This window comes from Anser anser (genome assembly GCF_964211835.1).
Source record: "Anser anser genome assembly, chromosome: 4".
Taxonomy (NCBI): domain Eukaryota; kingdom Metazoa; phylum Chordata; class Aves; order Anseriformes; family Anatidae; genus Anser; species Anser anser.
The window spans coordinates 29,833,092-29,846,633 of NC_139724.1; the positions used below are offsets into that span (position 1 = coordinate 29,833,092).

Below are 13,542 nucleotides of genomic sequence, written 5' to 3' on the forward strand. Positions count from 1 at the left end.
AGAACAGCTACTCGTGGGCTATCTTCTGTTACTTCTCAAGCTGAAACATTCTACTAAATATGTGAATAACTTGTTTACAACAAATTCAAATCAGAAAATAAATCTGCAGTCTTGAACCTGTCTGTATGTGATATTGTAAGCTCCCCTTCATTTGTCTCATTTGCTTTGGAAAACAAACCTGTCATTATGAAAGAAATTAGTTTGTCTGTAGAAAAATTAGCATAGAACAGTGTATATTCACTGCTGTCCTTAAAAAAAAAAAGTATTTGTCTAAATTTGTTTTGACATATGAGTAATTAATACAATATATATTATATATTATATATTATATACAATAATACGATTTATTATATAAATATAATTACTAAGTTTAGAATGTATTGGAAAACTACATCTCATTCATCTCATTAACAGCTGGATTCTGTCTTGTGGTTTAATTTGAGTTGGGTGCTATAAACTCTTGCAAGAATTCAGGGTCATCAGTGTTCTGTGCTATGCTGATTCTGTGCTGCATTGTTTGTGTTGAATGGATGGACAAAGAAGTTTATTAAATGGAAATTATTTTTTTTTAATAGTAAAATTACTTTTTTGAAGAAAGGAGGAGAAAAGGTTACCAGGACACCTCATTGCAGCCTTTCAAAAGGAGAACTCTTTATTTGGGTCAATAATAATAGGACAAGGGGGAATGTCTTTAGTCTTAACCTAAAAGAGGATATATTTAGATTAGACATTAGGAGGAAATTATTCACTGTAAGGGTAGTGAGGCACTGGAACAGGTTACCCAGAGAAGTTGTGGATGCCCCATCCCTGGAGGTGTTCAAGGTCAGGCTGGATGGGGCCTTGGCCAGCCTGATCTAGTGGGTGGCATCCCTGCCTATGGGGGGGGGGGGGGGGGAGGGAGGGAGGTTGGAACTAGATGATCTTTAAGTTCCCTTCCAACCCAAGCCATTCTATGACAGACTTAATTCTGGCCTATCAGTTCATGTATGTATTTTTCTTAATTTGAAAAGCCTATCAAAATTCTTATTTCGGATGAGCTATGTTTTGCCCTGTTTATGTTTGTGGAAAAAAAATGTTTACGGTAAAAATAGTTTCATTACACTGCAAAGGGAAATTCAATATACTTTCTTCAGTCTAGCATGCTAAGACTATTTTGTGCTTTATGAAAACAGGAAAACTTTTTGATCATTTAATTTTTGAGCTGACAAAATTAGACATGTTAATAGTAATGCATGCTGATTTTAAAATTGCTTTAAATAAACAGCAAAATGACACTGATGAAAAAAGCTTTTGTTATGTCATTTTGAGAGATCAATGCCAAAAATGGGAAAGGCACATTTCGTAGTTATATTTCAGATATTACAAGGCACTGAGTAATGAAATGGTAAGATTTGCCACAGCCAAATGGCAGCATTCTCATATTTTTCACAGTTAAGTGAGAGATTTAACACATTCTGATGTTCATTGAAAACTCTTCCTTCATTTGGAGTTTTCTGTTTATTCATTATATTCATTTGTTGATCAACTACAGACTTAGATTTTTTTGTTGTTGAATGAAAAAAAAAGTCATAAAATTCCTAACAGCAAGCATTTTGCGTCTCAGATTTCATGCTCATTTTATTTTACTCTTTACTTTTCATTTGTTCAAATTCTTTTCAAAATTTGTCAGCCAGTACAAGTGGTATGTCTAGACTAGGAGGTTTTAGGGCTTATTGATGTTAATTGCTGTGTGTTATAGGTGTTTAGGCTCTACAAAACTGAGCCAAAAGAGAACCTTTTATATCTTTTGAAAAGCAGTGAGTTGTACGTATCCTATGTAGTTACAGGTTACTTTTTCAAAAGACAAACTTTGTAGTTAGCTATAGAAAAGCAAAAGGCAAAAACTAATGCCTTACAAGCATGCACTCTGAACTCTTAAAGCTAGATTTTGTACACTATCCATTAAGTTCAGAGCTTACTGTAGTCCATGCACAAAACCTTCTTTGCTTGGTTTTAAAAGGTGATTTTTAGTTTATTTTTTTATAAATAGGCTCAGTTTAGAGCATCAGAATGTTCCCATTCCCATGTTATGTGCCCATTGTACTTAGGAGTAAGGAAACAGGAACGTGGATTAAAGCACTACAGAGCTACTCTTTTTTTCTCCTCTTGCTACACTTCCTCTGTATTTTAAAAATAAAATTATACTGGTTTATATGTTGGTTTACAAAAATATTGGTGTAGCTTAACTTAAACAAAAAATGACAGCCCAAAATGTATGACTCATGAAAAAATAATGCTTAATGGTAAGGTTCCACTATTGATTTATCCCTGCTGCTGTTAGGATATTTTTGTAAAATGTTAGCTTTGAAAACTCTTTTTCCATCTTTCACAGTTTAATTACTAGACATTGGGTGAATTAAGAAAATGGAAGCACTTACTCTATTGTAATTGATCATCATTTTGCAATATTGTAATATCTTCAGAATTATTTGTGTTTAGTTACTTTCACTTATATCAGTCACTAAATTTTGAAAATTTTCCTATGGTGAGCTGCATATAGAGCTAAAAGCTTTATAAATGTATGCAGGAGTACCCAATCACTGTGTATATGTTCATGTATTTTAGGTTGTAAGCTATTCATGGCAAGGTGATATTTTTTGTTGTTGTTCATTTGTTTGAATGCACTGTCTGTATCTTACAAAAAAACTATTGGACATGTATAAGAGATTTAGACAAATACCTTAAGCTTAAAAACAACGGTAACGATATGTATAGTAGTGATACATATATCTCAATATGACATTGCAGAACAAAATAATTTCAAAAAAAAGGAGATTTAATTGACTAGTTTGTTTGCTAATTTTCAAAGACATGATACTATTTTGTGTTTGGTTTCAGTAAGTTCTGAAGATACTTTAGAAAGATATCAGAAAGATACTTATATGAGAAAAAATATCAACTGATCTGAAATTGATTTATTTCTAACTGAGGGACAAACAAAAGTAAGTCTGTAACAAAGATTCTAGATAACTGAAGAAGTAATGAGAAATGAAATACTCTGATCATTTTCAGTAAAGCATTTGATATGATGTATATCATATACAGTAGAGAAATCATGAAATGAATAAGGAACTGGCTAAAAAGGAGGTAAAACAGGTTCAGTGGAACAGGAAAATATCACTTTGAGAAGGAGTTATTAGTGAAGTTTCTCCAGTGACCAGTAAATAAGTGAACAACACATTAAAGAGAAAATTACAGAGATATGTTGGGTTGCTATAGTAGAGGGATTGAAAAACACTGAAGCCTGATGCAGTAAAAATGAGTTGAAATGTAATGTTACAAGGTACAAGACCTTATACTTGCTTAATAGTAAGAAGTTATATTTCCAGCTGAGAATTCATCTATTAGAAACAGTAGAATAGGAGAAAGTTGTGTAGACCAGTCAATCACAGGGTGACTATGAGAAACCAGATGAGGTCAATGTGAAAATGGTAAATGCGTTCTACAGATGTATTGACTGAAATCTTTAAAGAAAATATGAGAGTTAGTTAATATATTGCACATTTTTCATCCAAAATACAGTTCTATGTCATAGATTTTTGAGATGAATGAATTCAAGCTGAATCACATACAGCGACAGCTTTAATAATGAAATAAATAATGGGAGTAAGCAGAAGAATTTGACTCAGTATCATTTAGCCGAATGAAGGGTAAGGGAGTCAGCAGGATGGTTAAAAGGCTTTGACAAATCCCATGGCTGCTACATTTCCCAACCTTCAGTAAGGAGCTCTTTTTTACCTAGTCAGTTTTAATGTTTTAGAATGTCCTCCCAGCAGTTAGCATTTACTCTGCTTTCACTATTTTTGTCATCTTTAATAACCATATATTTTATCTTCCAACCAGTTTTTTTTTACACAGCTGTCTATAACTTATTCTGTTGTTCACACCCTAACTATACCTCTAGGTTTTATCTAAATGGGCTTCTTCCATTTTTTGTTTGCCTTTCTCCGTTTTATCTAGGAGAACTTATCCAGTAATTTTTGTGGTTAAGAACTCAGGATGTTTATCAGACTGATACTGTATTTGGAGGAGATGCTAGCAAATTCATTAATATGGTATACCATAGTAGAGCATTCACACTTCTGTTTGATAACAGCAGCATACTATAAGCTAAAACCTACTACCTACTTAAATTTAATATTACTGTTCCATAACCAACAATATCTTTTTTTTGTTTGATTGGTTTTGATATTACTAGATTAAATTCATTCAATTTCCAATTTTTCTAAATATTTGCTCTGCTTTTTCATTTAATTGTTTGAAGTATAGTCTCAGCAGATACATTTTAATTTAATTTACAAGGGTGACATAGAGAGAAAGCTAGGAATTATCCTAGCAGGTGATATCTCCCAGTGCCATGGCTTCAGCCTCTGGCCAAAACAAAACAAAACAAAAAAAACCTTGCTTTTAGAACCAGGTTTATTTCTTTCAGGGAGGAGAAAAGAGATGGTAAATGCATTATTTAGTTCCAGGACCTATCTTTTCTGTTTGCAAATGAGTGTCATGGAGCTTGGGCTCCAAGAGGTGCTGCCTTGTGTACCTGAGAACGCTTTCCACACTTCTACCCCATACTTCCACCAGTGTGTGCCTCTTCCACCCTGCCTGTAGCCAGTTCAAGGACAGTGATTTTCAGGGAATTAACTGTCAAGGAACTCTGCTTCAGGTGCTGTTCTGTGGGCGTAGGTTTTTTTTGGGTTGGGCTTTCCTTTCTCCCTCTTTCTCCCTTTCTCCCTTAATGAGGAGCAAATATATTTTGTCTTTAGAATATATAAAAAGTGTTACTTCAATTTTACCAATAATGTTACTATAAAAATCATTTTAAATACACATAATTATATACAAAGTTTTTACTTAACTGTTGCTCAGTATTTTTAGGGAAATTGGTGCTCCCAGTGCATTTATTAGTGTTTTTTTTTTTTCCCCACAGCTGTTAACAAATACGTAACACAGGTGATTTGACTGTGTCCAGGTGGGACAATCATGCTTAATTTTAAGAAATTAATGCATTCAGGTTGTTTTACTGCAATATAGGCATGTGATAGAAGTTACAAATGGAATACAAAAATATTGTATGGAAGATTGATAATTATTTAAATACTTTTTAGGGAATTCCTCTAGCAAAACTAGTGTTCTCTCTCTCTTTTTTTTTTTTTTTTTTATGGTGAGCATGGTTTTCCAGACTGTTGCAATGTGTGCAAGGCTATTAATACTGGTATATAAAAGGTTGTTAAAAAAAAAAAAAAAGTTAACAAAATAGTACAGTAATGGCTCTATTTTAATTTCAGAATACTGTCTTCATTAAGGCAGCAAATGCTAAGTTTTGCATTTGTTAAATGTTCCCTTTTCTACAGTTGCATTCAAATTGAAAAAGATAAGCATTTCTATAATAGGTACTGGCCTTCTGTATACAGGCATCCATAGTAATACTAGAGTTAACTGAAAAAAGACTTTGAAATTTTGTAGAATTTAGGTAGCTGAATTTATCATATGAAGGTTAGCATTTTTCATAGTGTGGCCTATAGCGTAAGCTAGTTTTATGATAATTATTTAATGACTATGTTAAATTAAGTATTGGCTTTGGAAAACACAGATAATTACTCCTTTATAAATTGAGTGTCATAATATTAACATACCTTTTGAGATTTTTGCACACTGAATTTGTCAGAAGTTTTGAATCATTCAGTATTCATGTTGGGTATGTTTCAAGAAGTCTGGGTGATAATCTCTGAAGAACCATCTCCTATAACATAGGAGCTGAAATGTTTCTGGTGAATGCAGTAAATTTTAAAAACTACAGTAAATATTACTATATTCAACTTAATTTGTACATTCCCTTTTACGTGGTTTGACAAATGGTGGCAGATAATGCATGCAGTTACAAAGAAAAAAATGAGTCAATTGCGTTTATGTATGTCTGGTGGGCAGTGTCACTAGAGTTTTTGAGTCATAAAACGTTATTTCTGGAAAAGAAAAAATAAGGTATTTTTTATCTAAATTGAATATTAATATTTTTAGTCACACAAAAATTGATCATTGAGCTCAGTTATGGAAGAACAAAACTTTCTTTCCTGAAGCTATTGAAATAGTTCTCTGATGCATGAAAAAAAAAAACCATTAAACTATACTGTCTTTTTAATTGTGTTAATTACAAAGTATTGCTTTTATGGCTAAATGGAACTAATAATGGATCTTAGCTTGCTTATAGGCTGCTGCTTTGCTGTAATGAAAAGATTAATGTCTTTTTTATATGAAAGTAATTTTCTAATTAAAAGAGAATAGGTACGTGATGCCTTTTGTAGTGTATTTAAAAAATGAAAGGTTGATTTCATTTATTTATTTATTTATTTTTGTGCTTTAGCATGAAGTAAAAACATTTCTGTGTGGATGATCTTCAACTCCTATATAGGTCTCACATATTGGACCAAATACATTGGTCTCTCTCTCTCTCTCTCTCTCTCTCTCTCTCTCTCTCTCACACACACAGACACAGACTCTCTCTCTCTCTCTCTCTCTCTCTCTCTCTCTCTCTCTCTCTCTCTCTCTCTCTCTCTCCCTCTCTCCCTCTCTCTCTCTCTCTCTCTCCTTACAAACGTAAAATTTATCGTGCTGCATTTAATCAGGTACACCACAAATGAAAGGACAACTCTTAGCTGTTTAGCTTTACATCTAGGCAATTGCACAAGAAGGAAGAGTATACAGCATCATCAAACTAATATTTATCACTCTTTCTCTCTTTTTTTCTCTAAGTTACCATTATATTAATATCAGGCCTGTGTACTATACTTGTTACTGGAGAAATTTTCAAGGCCTGGATCACACATGCTTGAATTTTTAAAAGGTCATTTTAAAAGTTGAGTAGTTACCAGCTTTTGGTTAACCAGAAAAATGAGATTTTTTTTTTCTTTCTTGGGTAGAAATGAGCATGGGTGTTCACATAATTTCTTTTTTTCTTCTTATTTTTTCTGTTATTTTGTTTTCAGTTTTTGCTATGGAGCAAAAGTAGTTACTGGGGCCATGCATATTTCTTGCAGTATGAAATACCAGAGGCAATGATAAACGGTGGAAGATTTACTTTTGATACAGTGTAAAGTTGAAAGAATTGAGAGTAGTTCTCTACTGATAGTAGTTTACTTACTTGCTTTTTCATCAAATAGCTTTATTCTAAAATTGTATGGCAAAGATTTCCTTAAAATGATTCTCTTTTAAAGACTGAGTACTCTGTTTTTAACAACATATTTATTTGTACTGAATTTTATTTCATGGAGACCTTTTTTTTTTTATTTTTTTTTTTACATACAAAATCTATTTTGTATTAAAATTACACTTTTTTTTTTTTTTCCCCCCAGGTATTTCTAATACTATACAGTAAATTGTCTTCATTCCCACGAGAGTTTGAATTTGCTGCACTGGTGTTAGTTTTAGAAATGCTGGTTACTTACCAAGAGCAAATATTTCATCATGATTCAAGGAATATCTATAAATATAAAAATAATTCTTGCTCTTCAGATTTCTGATATGGATTGAATTTTCTCTTACACATATAGAACATGATTGTTTGCATCTATACTTTATGGTTTTGCTTCTAAATGTGTTAGTAATTTGTCTATTTTAGGAAAAACAAACCACGACACAACCTGTGACACACTTTTAAAAGTGAATCCTTTACATTTATTAATTTACAGATATTTTACATTAGGGTATTTTCGGTAATACTAAATAAATAAACCGAACCTTGTGAAATAGCTTATTGGCACTAGCAATTTGTACTGTGTGTTGCACAGGAAATGCAAAAAGTAGTGAATATTTGTGGATGTAGATGACTTCAGAGGAAGTGATGCATTTAGTTCACATTTGCCTCCAACCATTACTCAGTGTTGTGCTCTTCTGTTTGGTGCTCTGTTCCATCCTGGTTGTTGCTGCTGCCACTTGGCAGACACAGCAGTTTCAAATTGATGCTGTAAAGTGCACTGTTTTTTTTTTACTTCCTGTATTTAGGAAAGATTTATTCAAGTATACAAATATTTATTATTCTGGCTCAGTATTTCTCCAGATATTGTAAAAGAAATCATTTTTGACTGGAGAAGTGTAGAAATTATTTTAATGCTGTGTTTTAAAAATGACATAAACTAATGTGTTTGAACTATGACTAATGCATAATCTTCTGAGACCGAAATGGAAGAAATTACTAACATCACTTTAATCAGGAAATTGTGCTTTCACTAATATCAAGGAACCCTTCCCCCCCACTACCCCCGCCAAAAAAAAAAAAAAAAAAAAAAGGCATACTAGGGAAGAAGGCTCATACCTTATTTCTATATACTGAAAGCAGAATTCACTTTTTTTGTCCATTTTCATCTCAGTCTTGCATATTTCTACACTGAGTTCCATAATATTCTTTTCTGAAAATGAATTACTCTTACAGCATTATTGCCATATTAGTCAAATGAAGATGATAGCTACTATGTTTCATTGGCCTTACTGTTAAATAACTTCTGTTGTCTAATTTTAGATAGTCTTACCTCTGAAATTCATTTTCATGTTAAATGTTTCTCTCTTTATATGGTGATGCTTGTCAGTCAATTTCATTGAAATGTCTTGCTGACCTTTAGTTGAAGTACTCTGAACTTCCTGTGGTTGTCGGAAGTTCTTTTTACTTTGATTCCAGTTAAAATCCTTAAATTACCAGTGTACAAAAGCTGCATACTAATTAACCTTATGAAACTGCAAACAAATTAACCTTGAAAACAATATATCTTTTGCAGAGGTAGTTCAGCTAAGTCTGCCAGAAGATCAAAAACTAAGCACCACTGCAGCAACAGTAGGACAAAGTGCTGTCTTAAGTTGTGCCATCCAGGGAACTCTGAGACCTCCCATCATCTGGAAGAGGAACAACGTCATTCTGAATAATTTGGATTTGGAAGATATCAATGTAAGTAAAAGAAAGCTCTCTTTAACAGCTTGCTATAAAATATTTTCTTGAAGAATTGAGAAGTGATCAAGAGTGAACAATTGGCTGATGGGTTGGGCTCACATCAGTAAATGGGCTTACATAGGCCAGTTACTAGTGGGGTTCCCAAAGGCTCCATTTTGGGGCCAGTCCTCTTTAATATTTTCATAAATGACTTGGATGTAGGACTTGAAGGTATGGTAAGTAAATTTGCAGATGGCACTAAATTAGGAAGAGCTGTTGACTCCATCGAGGGTAGAGAGGCCTCGCAGAGAGCTAAGAAATTACTAACTATGTGAAGTATAACAAGAGCGAGCGCCCCATTCTGCACCTGGGAAGGGGCAACCCTGGGTATACATACAGACTCGGGGTTTGACAGCACGTTGAATATGAGTCAACAGTGTGCCCTGGCAGCCAGGAGGGCCAGCTGCACCCTTGGGTGCATCAAGCACAGCATTGCTAGCTGGTCAAGGTAAGAAGTTGTTCCGCTCTGCGCTGGCGTGGCCTCTCCTCAAGTACTGTGTGCAGTTTTGGGTGCCAAAGTATAAGAAGGATGTAAAATTATTAGTGATCATCTAAGCGGGTTAAGAAGACAGTGAAGGGTCTAGAGGGGAAGGCATATGAGGAGCTGCTGAAGTCCCTTAGTTTGCTCAGCCCAGAGCAGGCTGAGGGGAGGCCTCATGGCGGCCTGCAGCTCCCTCACGAGGGGAGCCAAGGGGCAGGTGCTGAGCTCTGCTCGCTGGGGACAGCGACAGGACCCGAGGGAATGGCATGGAGCTGGGACAGGGGAGGGTCACGCTGGGTGTGAGGAAAAGGTTCTGCACCAAGAGGGTGGTCGGGCATGGGGACAGGCTACCCAGGGCAGCAGTCCAGGCCCCAAGCCTGCTGGGAGTTCAGGAAGCATTTGCACAAAGCTCTCAGACACATGGTCTGATTTTTGGGTGGTCCTATGCAGAGCCAGGACTTGGTGATCCTTGTAGGTTCCTTCCAAGTCAGGATATTCTGTGATTCTATGTGATATTTAACAAGTTCCTTACCTATGATGTTTTTAGTCATATGAGTGTAGATAAAAAAAATGGAAATAAAATGCTTGCCAAACTTTGTTTTTACTTTACTTTGTATTCAAACCCTTGGTGTTAAGTACAGGGAAAACATTTCACATACTAATCATATAAAGGAATAAGTACAGCAATAGAATCGTATGAAGACAATCACAGCCCAAAATGCAGACAGTATTATACATTCAGCATTATGCAGCCTTCAAACATCTAAGAGAAAAAAGAATCTATAAAATTAACATTTTAAGAATTGCGTACTTATTTAACACAAACAGATCATTGTAATAACTTTATATTCTGATAATTGAATAAAAATGTATTTTTACCATAATATAGCTCTTACTACAAAATCGGTTGTTTTAATCATTCCTCCAAGTATTCAGCAAAGGTACTTCTCAAGGAATCATTAGTGAATGTCCGTAACTTAGAAATCTTTTTTTAGCAAGGCAAATATCTGCCCCTTAACTTTGCCATAACCTCTAAATATGGAGAAAAATACAAAATGTGGCAAAAATAATATATTTTTTTTTCTGACAGAACTCTCAAAACAATCATTCAGCTGTATTTTGTTTGCCTGTAGGTATGTTTAATTTCCTTGCGCCATTTCACATTACCAAAATTATACATGTGGACAACCATGGGGTTGTATGAGTATGTCTGTCTGAGATCGCTGCAACTCTTACATGTGTGGAGTAACACCACAATCAAATACTTGTTTTATTTATTTATGAATGCTTTGTTCTGTTTCCGAAGTGGCATTTGTACATGCACATCACCTTTGTTTTGTTTTTCTTGCTGTTTACAAGCAATCAGATTTGTTTGTAAATTGAACTTCCTTACAATGGTTTCAAAGGTCACCTTGCTTGAATGGTAGCTTTAAGTCATTTGAGAGGCTTAGGATAAATCCAGCATGCTGTGAAAATTTCTCAGTTTATATTCTTGTTGCTTTTGTTAATTAGGTATTAATAATATGATTGGCATTCAAAAGTGTCCTACCCATGCTCACAAGCTCCATTCTGTGTTATTTGTTAGCTTTCTGTAAATATTCATGATGGTCATAAGTAATGATTTGCAGTTCTTACTAATCACATCTAAGTATGATATATGGCATGAGCTGTAGAGCTAGAAACAGGAGCGCACATCTGGACATGTAGAAAAAAAGGAAAATGATGAATGGTGATGATGAAGCTAACAACTCAGTTTCAAACTGAAACGTTCACTTGACTGTATTTGCCAACATGAAAAGAGCAAGTGGTTTTCCAAGCTTGATACAAACATTTTGAGTATGAAAATTCAAAAAACAGAAGCTTTCTGCAGTGGGTGCACCAGTGGCAAAGACAAAATGCTGTGTACTGACTGTAACACCCCCAACCTCCTGTGCCACTTGGAATGGGTAAAGGGCTTGGGAATAAAGCTGGAAAAGGGAGAGGAAAGCTGTTGTTTTAATAATGTTCACCTTTGTGTTTCCCACAGCCCAAGTTAGTAATTATTATTATTAATTTTAATTGGCAATAAATTAAGCTAAATTTTCCCAGGTTGAGTCTGTTTTAGCCCACAGTGGTAATACATAAACAGTCTTAATCCACATGCTGTTTCATTCCTCCTATTTTCACCCCCCTGCCCTGCTGAGAGGGGGAGTGAGTGAGCAGTCGGGTGGGAGCTTGGCTGTTAGGGCCAGCCCATTGTGTTTCTTCAGTGCTTATAACAGCTGGAACACACTCCAGTATGGAATTTTTGCAGACTCACAGCATACCTAGTTTGAAGTCAGTTTGCAGTGGTGATCAGAAATCCAAAGCTAAAGGAGAAAATTAAAATTACTAGAATTGACTGGATTTATGTACTTTTAATAGGTAGACCATGTGACAATATACTGGATTAACAGTCTATAAACATAAAAAGCAAACAAACAGGCTAAGCAAAGAGATAATTCAAAAAAGGTCTACAAAGTGTCTCCTGAGAGAATTGGCAGGCTAGAAGATGATGTGGAAGCAAAAACAGGTGAGGTATTGCTCACCTCTGGAAAGAAACTACATATTCATACCTGCACAGAGTGGAATTATTTAAGAGCTCTCTCTGTGTTGGGATGAGCTCTGTGTTTGCATTTTGTGTATGGGTATAGTAAGAACGGTACAGAGAGTAAATGCTTCCAGCAACAGGAGAAAAATCCTAAAGGTGAATGTATTCATCATTTATTTTTTAGCTTAATAAAATCATAGAGAAATTGGAATACAGGGGAATGTTTTTTAGCAACAATATATTACAGCTTAGTTCTTAGTATTAACAGTTTAGTTACAGTTCAAAGGGAATGGCAGATCCCTTGTACATATCCATGGGGTGAAGCTCTAAAAATACGTAGCACTCAAAGGTTCTAGTTATATACAGGTGATCTTCATCTAATGTGTAGATAAACAACAGTGGAAGAAGGAGTTAGTGGAGCCTGGAAACTAAACAAAACAACAAAACAAAAACACCATTGGGCATAAAAGCATTGAGTTTAACTGCTTCCTAGAGTCTCTTTTCTTCAAAATTTATTTTGTGTTCCACTGTTTGCACTGATTCTATCCTCTTATATTTATTTCTAGATCTTCTCGTGTTTCTTTGTGGGTTTATTTTGGTTGTTGTTGTTTTTCTTGTTGTTTTTTGTTTGTTTGTTTTCATATTTCTTTGGTCATTCCTTTCTGAACTAGGTCATATATTGTCTGTTTAATTCTTACGATTTCGCATTTGCTTCAAGGTTGTTATGTAGTCATCATTTAGTATCTACTCAAGCAATGTAATAAAAATGATACCTTCGGGAGAAAAAAAAATAATTGGACAGAAAAGAGTTGTCTTTTATATTTCACTGTGGAAAATGAATTTATTACTTAAATACTAATTTCAAAGGCATGAATGTAGAGGGAACATAGTGTGTTCCACTTTCTGTTGCATTTTAACCACTAAAGAATGTGTTGTACTTATTCAGACAATTTTAAACATTCAAAAGCCCTAAGCCCTTGTATAATTTTGGATGTCCCCAGATGTAAAACATTCTATGCTTTACTGTGACTCTGTTATATGCTAAAACGTTCATCTAACTCTGAGAATTCTTACTTTACTCAGTTATACAAGAACCACATATGTGCATCTCAACATTAATAATCTTATGTAAATATTAGTATGGTTTTTGAAAAAAAGTAACAAGCATTGACCTGGGAAGACAGATAAATACTTCTTGTACAGCAAAATTTGTCATACATCATTGTAACTGGAAGTAAGCACATATGAAACCATCAGAATAAGCAGTACTGACAATGTGATTTTGTAAATCATAGCAAATGATAATACTTAAGGTGCATGAATTAAGTTTTTGCACTGTGCAGTTCTGAATATGGCTTAAACTATCGGCTTTGGGCAGTGATATACTCAGAACAATATAAAGTCATAGTGTTTTGTCAAATGGGGAAATGCAGCAATAAGCAAGAGAGTCTAAGTCAAAACTCAAATTGTGACTATTGAATT

General features: G+C 34.5%; 1 protein-coding gene across 14 annotated transcripts in view; it reads left to right on the forward strand.

The window, feature by feature from the left end:
• The window catches only part of FSTL5 (follistatin like 5), a 413,536-nt gene that overhangs the window by 320,031 nt on the left and 79,963 nt on the right, over window positions 1-13,542 (forward strand). For all 14 annotated transcript variants that reach the window (XM_083834399.1, XM_083834401.1, XM_083834389.1 and 11 more), the window contains one exon: window positions 8,802-8,968. In XM_083834399.1, coding sequence (XP_083690525.1) covers window positions 8,802-8,968 — 167 coding nt within the window. The remainder of the gene's footprint in view (window positions 1-8,801; window positions 8,969-13,542) is intronic.